General features: G+C 51.3%; 1 protein-coding gene across 4 annotated transcripts in view; it reads right to left on the bottom strand.

Moving 5' to 3' along the window:
- Nucleotides 1–2,988: 2,988 nt before the first annotated feature.
- The window catches only part of Fhdc1 (FH2 domain containing 1), a 39,670-nt gene continuing 29,891 nt past the window's right edge, over nucleotides 2,989–12,767 (bottom strand). For all 4 annotated transcript variants that reach the window (XM_076574326.1, XM_016003828.3, XM_006985322.4 and 1 more), the window contains exons 10-12: nucleotides 11,376–11,493; nucleotides 7,813–7,977; nucleotides 2,989–5,481 (exon numbers count right to left, since the gene is read on the bottom strand). In XM_076574326.1, the coding sequence (XP_076430441.1) occupies nucleotides 3,412–5,481; nucleotides 7,813–7,977; nucleotides 11,376–11,493 (2,353 nt within the window). In that variant the 3' untranslated portion in view covers nucleotides 2,989–3,411. The remainder of the gene's footprint in view (nucleotides 5,482–7,812; nucleotides 7,978–11,375; nucleotides 11,494–12,767) is intronic.

The following is a 12,767-nucleotide window of genomic DNA, read 5'->3' on the forward strand; positions in this document are numbered from 1 at the left end:
TCCTGGATGCTTATACCTGGGGACACTCCTCTAGCCTGCTCTCAGACAGGGCAGTTAGGACTGGAGCGCGATGTGAACCCGAGGTATGCGGTGCCACCTACCCACAATGCTCCTTTCTTTTCCAAATATGCACCCACAGCGCATTTCAAATTCAACACCTCCCTCCCTCTGCTCATTCCCGAACCAGACACAGAAATGAGCTGTGATTTCCCAATGTGTGTCCCAATTCAAGGAGGACACATAGGGACAGATCCGGACTTGCCAGCCCCATGGAGATCACACAAAGCCTGGCTCTGCATGGAATGAAAGCCCTAAGAAGCCTCGAGTGTTCCAATGATGGCTTGTGGGATAAACCTGGATCCCTGGACGTCTGTAGCAAAGCCTGCTCCCAAGCCCTCAGTTAAGTGTGCATGGCACGGAGCCAATACCAAGACACCCCATTGGGCCTTATTCTGACTCTTCAAACCTTTGGAGGCCAAGACTGCCATATCCCAGCCCCCCTTCTTCCTTCATCTCACCTTCCTTCTGGGACAGAAATTAAACACCCTCCTGGCAGGAAAGCTGAGGTACATCTACAAAGGCAGCTGAGACCAAACATAACTCCTACAAATAACTTTATTAAACTACCTGTTCCGTAAAGCACATAGAAACGGACCTTTAAGGACATTCAGCTCACCCTCAACCAACAAGGGTAGAACCGTATTTACATTTTTCTGCTGCAGATTGTTTTTCCAAACTTACTGTACACACAAGGGAGCAGGGGAATGACCGCCTGTTCACAGATGTGCACAGGGCCGGGGATGCCGCTTCTCAGGGCTCCCAGCCCCTGTGGTCTGAAAGCACCATACTGACAGGCGTCTCTGGAGCAGCCCTGGAGCTCAGCTTCTGCTCAGGATCCTAGAAGCTGCTTCAGGGACAGACACTGGTCCTGGACCACTGAGATGGTAGGTCACGTGGAGACCATCACGGAGGCTGCCACGTCTCACTTCTGTGGACCAGGAGACAGACACTTAGGGGAGAGGAGACGCTTGCAACATGGCGTTGGGATATAGCAAGGATCGGACCCTGGGAGCTCTCCAGTGGGCCCTCCCCATTCACCGTCCACAAACCCATACGCATATGTCTTCTTTCATCCATTTCCCTCCCACCCACAGGTCTTAGGCTTGAGACTATTTTATCTACCTGGTTCTAAAGCAGTGGTTCTCAACCTTCCTAATGCTGTGACCCTCATGTTGTGATGACCCCCAACCTTAAAATTTTTTCAGTGCTACTTCACAACTATAATTATATAATTTTGTTACTGTTATGAATCGTAATATATCTGATATATGACCCCCATGGGGTTGCGGCTCACAGGTTGATAACTCATGTTCTAGGATTTTCCCAGTAGCCCAGACACATATCCTTAGGGCTGTATTCCTTCCTTCCTTCCTTCCTTCCTTCCTTCCTTCCTTCCTTCCTTCCTTCCTTCCTTCCTTCCTTCCTTCCTTCCTTCCTTCCTTCTCTCCCTCCCTCCCTCCTTGCCTCCCCCCACACTCTTTTTCTACAAGAGTACAAGGAATGGTGACTGGGCCTTGCTTCTGTTCACTACCTCAGCTCAGGTGCAGCAGCTCAGTTTCCAGTCAGAGGAGAGAGGCAACAATCCACCAAAGGGAGACCGACCACGGCACCATCCACAGTCACCACACGGCCAGTCCCCACCCAAAGTGAGGTCTCTCTAAGAGAAGGGCTTTAAAAAATCAAGAGTTTCAAGCATGTTTTATATTTCCCAGGTTGAATGAAGTAGTGTAAAAATAAAGTTTTAAAAAAAAGTGTGCGTGTGTGTGTGTGTGTGTGTGTGTGTGTGTGTGTTTGGGGGCGGGGGCTGGAGAGATGGCTCAGCAGTTAAGAGCACTGGCTGCTCTTCCAGAGGACCGGGTTCAATTTCCAGCACCTACATTGGCAGCTCACACCTGTCTGTAACTCCAGTTTCAGGGGATCTGACACCCTCATACAGATACACATGCAGGCAAAACACCAATGCACACATAAATACAAATTTAAATTAAAAAATAAAAAAGTAGTGAAATGAACATTGGGCAATAACTGGGCTCACGATTCATGACGCCTGATCTCCATACACGTGTCCCTGATGGCAAAGTTTTTGAACTCAGGTTTTCTTAGGGATGGGAGTCTGTTTACAATGAACCAACCAACCTTGGTTTGGCTTTTCAGGACTTAAAAAGCACTATACCCTGGAAGAGAAGCTGCCACCAAGAAGCCATCACTGGAGCTATAACCCCTGACCCAGCACTCAGGAGGCTGAGGCAGGAGGATTCTAAGTAAGAGGCTAGCCTAGACTACACAGTGAGACCCAGTCTCAAAACGCAAAATAAAATAAAGTAACGGAGGTGGGGGTGGGGCATTGAGGCTCCAGGAGAGAAGGAAGCCTGGCCCACAGAAAGGGTCCTTTTCTTCTCCACACAGAGGGACAAAAGGGAGTGATCATCACTCAATTGCACAGACGGGAAGCTGAGGTAAAGATATGCTCAGCTGAGCAGACCCTCTGTCTTCCCACTAAAACACGACACAGACTGCGGAAAATCCAGCTCCCTACACAGTTGGCCCTGTCTTTGGGGCAAACTTCCTACAGCCATGGGCTCCCCCATGAGCCTCACAACCTTGGGACGCCCTGAACTTACAGTAGCATCAGATATCTACCCACACAAATCTGACTTCCTGTTCACATAAAATGCTCACCTGGAGTCATTTGAGGAGAAAACCCAAGGAAGGCATAAAGTCCTCCAGGAGACAGACCCAATCCTACAAACACCCAAGAGCTTGAGAGAGGCCATGGCTGGCCAGGGATAGTGTGTGTGTGTGTGTGTGTGTGTGTGTGTGTGTGTGCGCGCAGATGGAACCCAGAGGCTGGGGGCAAGAAGGTACAAACATCTTCATATTAAGGATAACACCCCCTCCCCAGGGAGGCATTTCACTCTGAAAAAGGAACCAACTAAAACATCATTTTATTTTCATAATATTAAAAAATAAGTCTTTGATATATAAAAACTGGCCAGAAATTGTTTTTTACTTGTTACATAAGAATTGTCATCTTACATGTCCAGACTATTGCCGGATCTTTGTCTCGGGGCAGGAGTTAGGGTTCGGGTCCTGAGTATGAAGGCCAGGAGGTGCTGGGGCCTGGCAAAGCACTGTGTAGAACAGAGCATTCTCAGCCGTGATTTCAGAGCAGAAGTCTGCACAGCAGGCTACAGATCTCCATGTACCTTTCGGGACGTGACCTTTAACAGGCGGCACCTGAGAGTTGCTTGACATGTAACAAGACATTAAAGATCGGCTTCCCCTGTCCTCACCCCAGCAGCCAGTCCTGGTAGGTAAAATCCCACAAGGCAGAGATGTAGACAGGCCCCATCACTTCTGAAGGGGACGGAGGAGCCTCCCTAGGGTAGCCTGCCCGGAGTCCTTCAGTCTGAGAGAGGATCTTTCCGCAGTCCCTCTGCCCTTCAGGGGGGTCTCTGCATTGGCACTTGAACCCCCGGAAGATTCAGGGCTCTTCTTGGAGGCCCTGGCGCTGCTGGCCCTCTTCAAAGTGCCACTGTCCTTGGAGGCAGAATCCTCGGGGCCACCTTTGACCCTAAGCTGCCGCTGGGAGACTGTCCTGGTGATGCCAGAAGCTCTGGACACAGGCGGAGCATCTGTTCGCATGCACCGAGATGAGGAGGCCACCGTACTTCGAGCAAAGTTTGGGACGTGGGGATGGGCTCGAGAGACACCCGGAGTCTGAGGTGCCTTGGGCTCTTCCATGAGGCTTTCAGGATCTTGCGAGGTGAGGCTGCTGACCTTGTTTTCTTCGGGTTTCTGCCTGGGGATGTTTCTGAGGGGCTTGGCGCTGGGCTTTCGAAACGAGGCCCTGGGCTGTACCACGGCCTCCTTCCCTGGCCGCCCACTCATGCTTCCACTCGAGCGGGGCAGCCTGGGCTCCTCTGTCCCTGGCCCACTCACGTGGGGCCTCCTGGGCGAAGTGTCGGAGGTCCCCCGCACTGAGCTCCTTCGTGAAAGCAGTGTGTCTGTGCTGCTGGGTGTCTCCCGGGGGGAAGCCCTGGATGTCGGCTCCGGACGCTTCCAGGCCCCTGCTCCCCTGCTGGACTTGGAGATGGGCACCACCTTGCGCATGTGCTCATTCTCAGAGGAGTTCAAGGTTCTCACAGACTTGGGAGCTACCCCTTGGCTACGCCGGGCACTGACCGGCTTTGAGGCCCCCGGTGATGTCTCTTTGAGGGAATTTCTTTTTGGTGCTGTGGCATCCTTCCCTTTGCTGGGTCTGTCCTTCGGAAGGCCACCCTGGCAGCTGGGCTCACTCTTACTGGAGTCGGGAGCGGGCACCTCCCCCGGGGGGCTGGAAGCAGGGTTGGAGATCTGGCTGCTGCCTGCCTCTCCAGCCCCAGAGGATACTGAGACATCTCCTGCTCTATCTTCCTCCAGCTCTTCTCCTCCTGGTCTGGAGTCGGTTCCCTCTGAGCAGTCCAGAGTCAGCGAGCAGTCTGTAGTATCCGAGACATATAACAGAGGCCCAGGGTCCTTATCTTCAGTGTCAGTGACAACCACAGACACAAGAGCCTCACTGCTGGGTTCACCAGAGACAGCCCTGTCATCCTCCCCAGCTGGGCTGAGAACCTCCTGGGGACCTGTGTCCTTGGGTGTGAGGCTGTCCCCGCCAGCATCAAAGGACTGTGAGCGCTGATCCCCTGGCGACTGCAGCTTTGGGGGACAAAAGTCATCTAGAGTCAGTGGGGATGCCTCCTCCAGGCTCCTGGGACTCTGGAGGTCAAACTGGGTCAGTCCTGTGACCAGCTCATGCTCCCTGATGCCCAGATCCAATGGTAGGAGAGGAGGGCTTTGTGTGGGACACAAGCCCACGGGTTCACTGTTCCTTTTCCGGAGGATGCTGGCCCTGCCCCGTCCGGTCAGCGGGGAAGGAGATGCAGGTTCCTCCGGCTGGGGTGTTGGAAGCTGACTCTGCCAAGCAAAGCGAGGGGCTTTCTCCTGGTTCTTGGCAGCCTGAGGATCATGCCCAAAGCTAGGGTCACAGTGCTGCTGTTCTCTGGGCTCCATCCAGGCGATGGTGGGCCGGGGCTGTCTGGGACTGCTCCGGGGTAAGCTGTTGAATTTGTTGGGTTCCTCTGGACTGCTGCTGCTGGTGGCACTCTCCAAGAAGGTCAAAAGCTCTCGGTCAGCAGAGATGCCCAGGGAGAGGCGCGAGCGACGGGTGTTGGGGGGCCGGTAGGAGGGGCTGGCGGGCCTGGGCTTCAGGAAGGACTGCAGGTCTTCTGTGCCCTTCTTCCCTAGCATCTGTACATCATTCTCACTGCTGCTTCGGCCAAAGCCTCCCAGCTCTCCCGTTGTCCAAGAATGTCGCTTCTGTTCCAGCTCCTTCAGCCTCTGTATCTGTTTCCGCTCTTGTTCCTCCCGGTCACGGTTGTCCTAATGGAGTGGAGAGAAGCCAGCATGAGATGCCGAGAGCCTGTGTGCAGGACTAAGCCCACTCGCCGTAAGATTTACTGAGTGGTGCTCTCACGGACAGCCCCGGGTCCCTCCCGACACAGGCTCTGCCTTCTTCTGCACATGTGTATGTGTGCAGGGTGGGAAGGCTTCCCAAAGCAACTGAGGGAATGTGACAAAGGGTCATGCTAGGCTTGGCCCCAACAATCTGTCTATAGGTCTTATTTGATCCCTCGGCCCAATGCCCAGCTTCCAGGATGGGCTATGATTCCATGTATGCACACAGTCTCAACTCCAGCAAAGCTGCCTAAGCAATTGTAGAGAGGTGAATAAAATACCATAGATGCTGAAAGAGTGCACACAAAATTATACAACCCAGTTGCCCAGCTCTATCCATACCCCTCTATAAGTCAATGCACATATACTCCTAAGCAGGACATTGTAGTTAACATTGATTAGGGTATGTTAACATCGGCCAAAGACAGTGGGAGACACCTTTCATCTTGTTCTTGGAGTGCCTCCCTGGATGAAAATAAAGGAACAAATACCAAAAATGCCCTGGTGGGTCTGCCAACCCCAGGCTGAAGCAGAGGTGACTGCTCTGTCCCTCAAGCCCAGTCCCACACTCAGACAAGATAAACGGGTGTGCTTTACAAATCTTTCAACCATCTACCCTGCTGGAAAGGAATCAACCTTCCCTAACGACACAGAACCCACGTGGAGACACCAAAGTGTCCTTCACCTCTCTGAGTAATCTCATATTGCTGCTGTCCCTCAACATATCCAGGGGATTTAGTCCTGGTTCCTCCTTGGATACCAAATCTGAAGATACTCAAGTCCCTTATGCAAAATGGAACAGGATTTACATGTGGTCTATGCATATCCTCATATCTACCTTAAGCCAAGTCTAAACTACTTATAGCTGATGCAGCATAAGAGTTACATATGTATTGTTTAGGCATAACAAGAAATCTATAGACATTTTAAACACTATTTTCAATTTGTAGTTGGCTGCATCTGTAGGTGTGGATATGCAGAAACAGCTGTATTTGTGTTATAATTCGTAAGTTTCTTTTGGGTTCTGAGGCCCACGTAATCATGTAATTACGTGGACACCTCAGTTCTGTTATTGTTAGCAGTTTTTATTTGACAATACGTTTCCTCTTCCAGTGGGCTTCCTTTCCAAGTTCCTGTGGAGCTCTGCCTGGGGAGTCTTGGCTCCTTCGGCAACTCTAGCCACAGCCTCCCTAGGGTCCCCAAGTTTCTCGGTCTTCTCATTTTAAGCCTTCACATAGTTGGGGGTGGCCCAGGCCCCGACTCTCATGATGCCTGGGCTGAGAGATTCCCACAGTGGCCTCACAGGCCTGCAGTATCCAGATGGAGAGTGAGAGCCTCAGAGGCAGTCAGTTAGACTCCGGCCAAGCCCCACAGCCTCCCACAGCTGAGCTCACTGCTTGGACAGAAGCATGCTAACGTGGCTACAGGCTCAGCTCCCTTCACTCAGCTAGATGGAGGAGAAAGACGTGGAGAGGAACCCAAAGGAATTCTGGACTTGGAAGCAATGTGACCAGTTCCCCTACTAAATCCATCTATGGTCTGCTTTCAAAACAGCAACAGTGCCAGCCTCAGGGTGAATCCTACACCATAGGTAAATGAATAGGCTGGTAAGTAAATAAAATAGGAGTTAGGGGTAGCTGGTTCCTCAGTGTCACCTGAAATAATGGGATCTGAGCTTCTTTTATGTTTTTATCGACAGAGAAATGCTTCATTTACCAAGGCCCAGCAACCTGGGAAGTTTTTCTGGCTTCTGAATTCAACCAGGAGACCACTGCCTGCACGGTTAAGGCAGCAGACCCCCTCAACCTGGGAGACCTTCAGGGTCTTGCTAACTAATGACGGCACCCATGGTGCTAACACCCCAATGGTGTGTGGCTCTGGGAATGGGCAAGAGGAAGGCCTCTCTTCTAGGTGACTCAAGCCTCCCTGGAGGCTGACACTTCCTCCTAGGGAGGGGTTGAGAAAAAAACAGTCCGATGTGCAAGAAGCTTCCAAGTCTCATCAACATAAGCTAGCAAAATGCTTCTAGGGTGGTCTGCACACTGTATGATCAGCCACGGCCAGAGGCCACGGTGACAGACTCCTGAGGCTACAGCAGAGCCGCCTTCCACTCTTCCTGCCAAGAGCCTGGCCTAGCCAGATGGTCCTGAAACCAAAGAACCATCTTTCTGTCATGGGCAGAGGACCGGGTCAGTGAGCAGAAAAACAGAAATCCCAAGGACCCTGGAAACAGGGCGGCGCCGACAGCCACCATACCTTAACAGCTTTGTTGAATCGGATACAGAAGTCTCGGAATATCTGGAAGCATTCATCCAGTCTCATCGTTTCTCTGTCTTCGCAGAAAAAGTCTATGAGGGTGTGAGCCTCGTCCTGCAGCTCCCGTTTCCAGAGTTCCAGCTCCGACAACTTTTCCACGGCAAACTACAGAAAAACAAACAGGGACACACGCGGTAAGCAGGGTCAGACGAGGTGGACGCGCCGTCGGGGTTCGATGGCAGGTCTCTGGAAAGGGGAGGCCGCGGAGGCCACTCAGAGCCAAGAGGAAAATGAGTCACCCCAAAGCAAGCCTCAAGGGGACAAGGTAACCTCCTCCCTGAGGCCCAGAAGCCGCCAAAGGAACCGAAGAAGCCGGGAGTGGTAGTGCACACCTGTAATCCCAGCGTTTGGGAGATAGGGACTGGGGGATGAGGAGTTCAAAGCCAGCCGGGTTACATCGCAAGACCCTGTCGTTAAAGTAAATACGAGAGCCTGAACCCATAGAGCGTCACTGACCAAAGTTCACCTTTAAGACCCCTGGCGGGGTTGCCAAGGAAAACAGCCTGTCGTCATTAAGAAATTCTGCTGTGTTTGTTTTTCCTCTCCTTAAAACACCTTTTTTTTTGGGCCAAGGTCTCAGAAGCTAACTTGTCCTGACAAGCTGCCCTCCTTGTCCGGCTGACAGGGGATCTACACTTGATCCCAAATAAACTTTATTGGGTCACTGTCCCCACTGCCCAGGATGGAAGCCCGGGGTGCTGCTACCGGAGACAGCTGTGTCCCACGTGTACTAGGTTTGGGGTGTGTCAGAACTCCCCGGTTCTGACTGGTGGGCCCCATTCCAATCCCTACTCTACTGACTGACTCCTCTGGGATGGGTCAGTTTCCCAGGCCACGACAGATTTCAGTGCTACGTCAACAAGTAGTGTGTGTGTGTGTGTGTGTGTGTGTGTGTGTGTGTGTGTACAGAAGGTTGCACATCCCCAGCACGTTTCCGAGCCATCTAGAATGGGGTTTGTGATGTCCAAGGGTCACGGGTTAGTGACAGCGTCCGAGCCGTCATGAGGTAGCAGTGTGGGGAGAGGAAGGGGACCGGAGATTTGAACTACTGCACGGAAGTCTTTCATTGTCGCCTCATTGACTAGGCTTATATGAAGAAGGATGCAGGAAGCACATGACTTCATGAGAGGACTCTTACAGTCCTAGTTTAAGGAAGTCTACCCGTGAACAAGTTCTTCTGGAGTGAGGGGCTGGGCCTAAGGTGTGGGAAAGAAACAGGGTTCCCGCCTTGGAGGAGGGGAGCTGCTCTCTGTGCACACTCAGCCCGCTGGGGAGCAGAAATGGAAATTCCTGTCAGACGCGGCCCCTCCCACCAGCCCAACCACTTTCCCCTTAGTAAGCCTTTGCTTAAACCAGACACATTCTAGGGGTGGTGGGGAACAAAAGCTATGTAGGAAAGTGAATACCAGAGACAGTAACCATCTGAGTCAGAGGCCCAAGGCGGTGAGAGTCTTCCCAATGTATTTTTTTTTTTCACAGAGAAGAGGGTATTCACAGATAGACAACTATTTGTTTGTCATTTTTCTGCATAAAAAAAAGAAAAAAGACTCAAGGCAAGACCAGCTGACTGCCGGAGAGAGGGGCCTCCTGATCAGAATCTGGACCTCCTATGTCTGATCTGCAGACCCCATGGGGATGGATGGATGGATGGATTGATGGATGGATGTTAGGTAAAGCCTAACAAAACCCAAGTTGCCCTCAGCCCCTGGAACAACCAAACACTCTGAACGGCACCCTGTAAACAGCCACCGTGGAGTCTGACGCCATAAATTCCACAGCACTCCGTACAAACCCAGAACAGAGCTGTGCCAGCCAAGGAGACACAGTTTAGCAGCTGTGAGGTGAACTTGCATTCATCCCTAGCTTGCTGTCCTGCTGGGAGTCAAAGCCTAAGGCCTATATAATCTCACCCAAAGTCAGGTCAAAATGATGAAATAAAGCTGAAAAAAAAAAAAAAAAGATGTGTCTCGGCACCTTTCTGCTCAAAAACCTTGCATAAGGGCTGGAAGGACTTACCTAGCACGTATGAGGCCCTGGGTTCCAATCCTTGCACATACACAAACAAACAAACCCAATCGCCAAACAAACAGAAAAGCCATAAGCCTTGAACAGCTCGGTGCTGCTCATAGCAAGACATGTGTCATCTTTACACTACTGTCTGAGGGCCCATGGCCTGAACCCAGCCTGCTCCCAGGAACCTCATCTCACTACCTGGAAAATACCCATCTGTGTGGCACCTTCTGTCTATAGATAGAGGTTATAAAGGACGCCGAGGCTGGAGCTGTCACTTAAAGGTCCTGTCCTGGTCCAGCAGGAACAAAATTCCAGTCTCCGCACTGCTAAACAAACACTACCAAAAATAAATTAAAATTAAATGTTTAAAGAGCAAGTTGGCTCGGAAAAGCAGCCCAGAGGTGAGGAGGAGGCAGCTGGGTCTTATATTGAAGACTTCTGTTAAGATCCGGTACAAGATTACCTCTGGAGGTGTAGCTTATAGTTGAGGGTGTGTGCTTAGCATGTACAAAGGCACAGATAGGTTCAATCCCCAGCACCTCCAGGACAAAAAGGTTTAGTATACGATCTTAGTACTTAAAAGTAAGAACCGGGCTAAGAAACCACCGGAATCTAAATTCTGATGTGACAGTTCTCTTTCCTGGGTTTCTGCTTTGTTTTCTGCACCTGACCACACGTAGGACTGCTCTGTAATCAGAGAAGGAGACGGCCTCTGTGCTGCTGTTGCACTGTGGGTGGAACCGGGCATACCATACTGCTCAGGGGACAGCACCTGCCCAGCAGGCACAAGGCCTTGGGTTCCAAACCAGTGGGGACGTTGATGGCCACGCATCCTGCTCTTGCCGCCTGCCTCGGCAGCCCAGCCATGGCTCAAGGGTCTCACAGAAGGCTGGATGCAAGGGAAGGAAGGTATCACTTTGTTGTTTTAAATGAGGAAGATAAAAAGAAGTACGTCAGACTATGTGATTAGTGAGTCACACTGAGCTGTCACAGATCCACTCTACTGGTTCTTGTTGATGTTGTTTCGAGTGGTTCCTGACACACCCTGTGGGCGGATGGATTCGGGTGCCGATGGGCACCGGAGCTCTGTGTGCCCTGCCTGCTGCTGGCAGTAGAAATCAGGACAGGTACAAACGGCCTGTCTCTTCTACAGAAACACACGAAGGAGCATCAGCCCAAACCCTCCAGTGTCAGGATGTTCCGTGGAACTCTCTCCCCTTGCCCAAAAATATGAAGGCTACAGAGCCAAACCTTAAGGTGCCAAGTCAGAGCCCCAGGGTGAGAGGCCTGGACTGCCGCCATTTCAGCAGAAGCCCTTTCTGGAAGCAAATTCTGTGCAAGCTCATCATCGCTATCCTCTGCCATGAATAGACAGTGGGGCACAAGGATCCCTGTATTCACTTGGGAGAAAAGCATGAGTGGGCTCTTGCTGCCTCCACCAATCACACAGGCCGGCCTGCTGAGACCGCTGGACGATGAGACGGACTGACCTGGAGGAAATCTTCCATCTGCTGAGACAGCTCCTGGTCCCGCCGGATGTTTTCCTGCAGCGATTTGGTTCGGACAAAGAGCGAGCGCAGCTCCGCCTCAGTGACATCCAGAGACAATCTGAAGAAGGAAGGGGAGAGTGAGAGGCTGGCACCAAGACACCATGCAGCATGTGGCTATTGCAAACAAGACCCATCTTTGGCCAAGCCCGGGACAGGGAGCCTCTGGGATCCGTCTACCCACTCCTGTATTTAGATCTTGAGTGAATCGCCACCCGTCTTTTTTTTTTTTTTTTTTTTTTTTTTTTTTTAAGAGGCGAGTGCTTCCTTCACACGCAAGACTTAAGGAAAGCGGGCTGCCTGCCGACCCAGACCACGGGACTGAGGGAGCTTTTCAGACAGGCAATCTCAGCACCCCTGTGCAACAAGCATCACAACGAAAACCCCGCGAGACTGGGAGCAGCTGCTTCCCTTGTGCTGGGACGCTCTCGCTCACCAACAGGCAGGCAATAGAGGCTGACATTCAGAGTTCCTCTTGTGGGTCACAGGGAGCCAGATTCCACCTCTCCCCGTATGTTACAGAGAACTAAAACATGGCCAACGGCGCCGCAAATGAGCAGCTGGATCGACCGCTGTGTGTGTGTTCTAGCCATCAAATTAAGATCAGCAGACGCCAGGCGGCGGCGGCGGCGGCAGCAGCAGCAGCAGCGGTGGCGCGTGCGCCTTTAATCCCAGCACTCGGGAGGCAGAGGCAGGCGGATCTCTGTGAGTTCGAGGCCAGCCTGGGCTACAGAGTGAGTTCCAGGAAAGGCGCCAAAACTACACAGAGAAGCCCTGTCTCGAAAAAACAAAAGCAAAACAAACAAACAAAAAAACAAAAACAAAAAAAATCAGCAGAACACCAAGACTGTTTTGTCGCCAGGGAGGGGAGCAGGCGAAATCCAAAATCCAGGGGAATTTAGTACATTTGGATGCATTCATGTTGCTATTATGAATTTTAGTTTTTCTGCTGTGCAAACAGCTTCCCACCCATCCTGGTCTTTGGTGGTACACAGTTCCTAATTGAAGGATGAGTTGTAGTTCACTTTGTACGTCACTCACCTTCCATTCAAACAAACAAGCCTGACTGGGAGAGGTTTGTCTAAGACAATGGTGGGTTGCTAAAGCTACCCAGTACCACCAGGAAATGCTAACTCAAAAGCATAACACTAATTCTCTTTATATATACATGTGTAATATTTCTATAGTATTAATACTGTAAAACATGTGCATATTAGTCTCTTCTAGGAATTAAAAAACTGTGTATCTTACATCTGTTTTTTTCTTGGAACATAATCTAGTGATCTGTAAACATGAATTACGGAGTATTTAGTCTTTGCACTGGTAATCCTCCTG

The sequence above is a fragment of the Peromyscus maniculatus genome, chromosome 6, assembly GCF_049852395.1.
Source record: "Peromyscus maniculatus bairdii isolate BWxNUB_F1_BW_parent chromosome 6, HU_Pman_BW_mat_3.1, whole genome shotgun sequence".
NCBI classification, from domain to species: domain Eukaryota; kingdom Metazoa; phylum Chordata; class Mammalia; order Rodentia; family Cricetidae; genus Peromyscus; species Peromyscus maniculatus.